The sequence below is a fragment of the Symsagittifera roscoffensis genome, chromosome 9, assembly GCF_963678635.1.
Source record: "Symsagittifera roscoffensis chromosome 9, txSymRosc1.1, whole genome shotgun sequence".
Lineage (NCBI taxonomy): Eukaryota > Metazoa > Xenacoelomorpha > Acoela > Convolutidae > Symsagittifera > Symsagittifera roscoffensis.
The window spans coordinates 26,759,980-26,764,561 of NC_087070.1; the positions used below are offsets into that span (position 1 = coordinate 26,759,980).

The 4,582-nt window shown below is 50.0% G+C and overlaps 1 protein-coding gene across 1 annotated transcript; it reads left to right on the forward strand.

The window, feature by feature from the left end:
- The first annotated feature begins 672 nt into the window (after positions 1 to 672).
- On the forward strand, positions 673 to 3,193 carry LOC134854788 (uncharacterized). Its single transcript, XM_063871146.1, has 3 exons — positions 673 to 758; positions 1,256 to 1,546; positions 1,762 to 3,193. Exons 1-3 carry the CDS (start codon positions 673 to 675, stop codon positions 3,191 to 3,193), a joined length of 1,809 nt encoding a protein of 602 aa, XP_063727216.1.
- Positions 3,194 to 4,582: the final 1,389 nt, after the last annotated feature.

The following is a 4,582-nucleotide window of genomic DNA, read 5'->3' on the forward strand; positions in this document are numbered from 1 at the left end:
TCTGGCAGAAATTCAACTGCGCAGTATTGAACGTCTGCGCCGTACCCATGAGCACGAGAACGTTGGCAGCAGCAGGAAGGAGACATAATGAAGGAGTCATCAGGTGGAACAACATCCTGAGAAATCTTACTTGTCGGAATGCTGGACGGATGATCCTTATGGATATTGAACACGAGCTGAGAGCTATGGATCAGGCCAGACTGACTACTGACGGGATCCACTTTGATAGCATTGAAGGACAAGCCTAGTTGAACCGAGTCTTTCAAGATCGACTAGATGAAGTGGAAGTCGAACACTTTGACACGGCAGTGCAGTAGAAGGCAGAAACTTCGAATGAACCGGCAATCTCAACCTTCGTGCCTCCTAACTTAGAAACGCGATTGGGAACGGTCCCAGCCGTGACGACCTATAGGTCAAAAAGCTCCAGCGAGCCAGGTCAAAGAACAGATGTACAAGACCGATTGAGGGAAGCACCAATAAGAAGAACTATCAATCCTAGGTGAAGATTAGGACCTGTCAATCCGACCGCCGAGACGACCAGCACCTCTAGATTGGACACGAGATCGGAGACGACGAGCACCAGTCGAGAGGAGCGACGCCCAGATAGGAGCTCTTTAATGTGGTCGAGGCCCATACCTTCTTGCGTGTCGGAATGCTGGACGGATGATCCTTATGGATATTGAACACGAGCTGAGAGCTATGGATCAGGCCAGACTGACTACTGACGGGATCCACTTTGATAGCATTGCAAGAGGGACGTTGGCAGCAGCCAACGTCCCGGACCCGAATGACAATCCCGGACCCGAATGATAGGAGTCATCATTGGAGAGCCTGACCCTGCTCTCCAATGATGAATGGAAAACGATGACACGGGGATTGCAGTAGAACGCTTCAGGCGGGATACTGCAGCTCTCTACTGCAATCCCCGTGTCGTTGATGATGCGGATGAAAGGTTCTGTTTACAGCGAGCTGTAAACAGAACCCCCTGTTGCCAAGTGGAGCCTCATCTGTTTGGTTAAAAACAAGCAGATGACCTGCTTGTTATTAACCATGGAACGAATAATAACAAGCAGACTCACGCACCACCTCGAGAGCAGGAACCTGCTTACACCGCTTCAAGCAGGCTTCAGAAAGCGCAGGAGTACTGCGGACTAACTGCTCCGCCTCTCGCAGCAAGTCTCTGATGCGTTCCAGATGAAGCCTATGAACAGAACTGTGCTGGCTACGATAGACTACAGTAAGGCTTACGACACAGTCTGGAGAGATGGCCTCCTCTGGAAGATGCAAAAGAAAGGATTCCCGAAGACCTTGATCCGCTGGACTCAAGGATGGCTCAGCAACCGGCAGGCGTTTGTCACCTTCGAAGACAGCAAGAGCAAAAGGCTCTCATCAGACAAGGAGTCCCTCAAGGATCCGTCATTGCACCCCTGTTGTTCCTCGTCTACATCGACGATCTCGCTGAAGTGACTCCAGATGACGTGACGGCCAGTCTGTTCGCCGACGATGTTGCAGTATATGCCTCACGCACCTCCCTTCGCCAAACAGAGTCAGCAGTCCAGTGAACTGTAAACAAGATTGCCGAGTGGAGCCTCACCTGGAAGCTCACAATCTCACTGGGAAAGTGCAAAAGCTCCTTCTTTACTACCAACACAAAGGAAGCCAGATGGATCCCTACCATCACCATTGGAGACACCACGATTAAGACAGCCCAGAAACCCCTGTTCCTTGGTCTCCACTATGATAGACAGATGACCTTCACAGCGCACACCGAACATGTGACGAAGAAAGTTCAGAAGCGATCGCGAGTCCTCCTCCACCTGGCAGGCACAGACTGGGGACACTCCAAGCGACTACTCTGGTGGAGTACGCGGGAGCAGCCTGTCACCCCTGGATGTCAAGCACGAACCTTGAGAGGCTTGAGGCAGCCCAAAGGTTCGCAGGCAGAGCAGTGACCGGGCAGTTCAAGACGACGCCGAACGAAGCGGTCCTCCTTGACGTGGGCTTGCCCACAATCAAGGAAAGGTGCAAGTTCATCGCAATCAATGCTCTTGAGAAATCGATGCGACTCGACCCGAGCAACCCCAGACGCCAGATTGCAGAGAAGCCACAACACCGGCGTACAAAGAAAACAGACTGGAGAGACCATGCCCGAGACAAATGGAATGAGATATTCACAGAAGGTTGCAACCCTGAACCCTTCCCGGATCCCGTAGCGCCATGGACTAAACTCTCTAACTACGCCTTCACCTACACTAACGTAGAGAAACGACAAGACGATGAGACGAAAAAGAAGGCAGGAGAAGAAGCAATCAATCTAAACCATGACACCTACAAGCTCAATATTTACACTGATGGCTCAGCCCAGGACAGCAACAAGAACGGAGGAGCAGGAGTAGTGATAGTGCCCTCAGACCCAGAAGAGGGAACAACGATGCTGAGTCACCCCGCTGGCAAACTCACCTCCAGTTTCCAAGCCGAACTGACGGCCATCAACCATGCTCTAAAACACGTAACCTCCAACGACCACCATGACTGCCAGATCCGCATCATCACCGACTCGAAATCGGCACTTCAACGCTGTGAGAGCATCACCAGTGACCCGCGTCCCAACTCATGGCTGGAGAGAGAGGTCCTTGACTCCCTCATGACCCTCGGCGAGCGACAAGTCGGTATCGCCTTCCTGTGGTGCCCTAGCAACTGTGGCCTATGGGGAAATGAAGATGCTGACAGATGCGCAGCAAAAGGTAGCTCTATGTCACAAGACAACATTCCCTGGACTTACCACACAGCACAAGCGAAAATAAGAAGAAACATAAAGAACACCAGTGTGGAACACCCAAGATGCAAGAGAGTGTACTGTGACAGCAACTCAGTCCCTAAGTTCCCATTAGATGATGACCTGACACGACGGGAACAGGTTACTCTGAGCCGCCTTCGCAGTGGTCACCACACAGAGATCCGATACTGGCGTATAAAGATCGATGATGAAATTGAATCCGAATGCAAAACTTGCGGGCTAGCCGAAGAGACGATGGAACACATAATGGAAGATTGCCCTGCCATGAGGAACCGCTACCCAGAAGATTGGAACCTACACAAGATGACCACCAACCCAAGAAAAGCCCTGGAAATATGGCAACGCTTCCTGGACAAGATAAACCCACCGATTTCAGACAGAAACGACGACGACTAGACATCCATCACGCTCAACACACACACACGCCCAAACCTTCTCCCTGGCATATGTACAAAGAGGATCTGATGAATTTGAACCTTCAGACGGTGAGCTTTGCAGCAGATGCCATGAGGATGTTGAACGGAGCGAGATTGCCTGTCAACGGACTGTACTCGATAACAGGCGTGGACTGGTTAATAGCTGCTGGCATAAACTTCAGCTCTACAATGCCTTGAGGTTTGCCGATTTAGAGGGACTGCCTCGAACAATACAATGGGTCCAGTGAATGCAAGACCGTTACAAGATGTGAAGCTGAATCACGATGAGGGAAATCGAGAAGAAAGACCCGAAAGATTCTTGACAACGAGGGCACCAATCGGACAACATGTGAAGATGTTCAGGCAGGTAAGGGCACCCCCCAGGTCACGTAAAAGAAAAAGCGTACCCAAAACAAGTGAATCAGGAGGGTGATGGTCAGAGATACAGTGGCATGAAGGCAATCAAGAAAGATGAGACCATCTTTGCTGCGTATGACAAGGCAGAAATGAGGAAGGCCAAGATTATGATAGTCGCGAGTTCAGACTTCGTATATACTTCCAAGTATCTGTTTTGGCGTGATGTTATAATGTTGGCAGCGGTCGACCTGGACCTAATGCAATCTGTGTCAATGGCAATTGGAGTACAACGACAGACAGATATGCACCCAATAACAATCGTATTTGCTGGCATCAAAGAACATCTACACAGTAGGGGTTTCCTGAGCAGACTCAGAGAGCCTACGACAGCCGAAAGCGATGTGTGGCCAGCTATAAAGTATATCCTCGAATCAATGGGTCAATGGGTGAAGTAGTAGATATTCTGAAAGAGGGTGCCTTCACTAAGATAACACCGAGAGCCGTGTTTGCTCAATCTCCAGGATATGCACATCTCCCGGATGGACTGAAGTTCGTATGTGCGATGGTTGCTTGTTTCTCGGAAGGGAAATATGTTGTGATCATATATGCTCCAAATCGCGAAATAGAGATGGAGAATCTGAGGCCACTCAGTGCTGATTTATCTGCGGTGTGGTCTGACATCTCGAACGCGATGCGAGGATTCAAGAACCATTCACTACACATGCTAGTGTTAGACGAAGTGCTGGGGTTGGAACTATCCAACTTCAGTCGACAACTCAAATTGAAGCCAGGAATTGACGATGACCATCGAGTAATCGTAGCGATGTCAAACAATTTGCGGTTCCGAGGAATGGAAATAAAAGAGGAAGGAGGTATAAGAAAGAACTCCAAGGAGACCAGAGCTCACTTGGAAGCGATGATTTTGAGAACGAAACCAGAGGCTAACCAGTGGCTGCACTTAACCCCTCGAGTTGCAGCATTGGGGCGCATTCTTTCGAACAAGGCTCAGTGA

Excerpts from the sequence above, each read along its gene's own strand:
- LOC134854788 (XM_063871146.1), top strand. The coding sequence starts at position 673 with ATGGATATTGAACACGAGCTGAGAGCTATGGATCAGGCCAGACTGACT. Across the intron at positions 759-1,255 it reads GATAGCATTGCAAGAGGGAC|TCTGGAGAGATGGCCTCCTC; the intron begins GTTGGCAGCAGC and ends CTTACGACACAG. Across the intron at positions 1,547-1,761 it reads ACCTCCCTTCGCCAAACAGA|CGCACACCGAACATGTGACG; the intron begins GTCAGCAGTCCA and ends TGACCTTCACAG.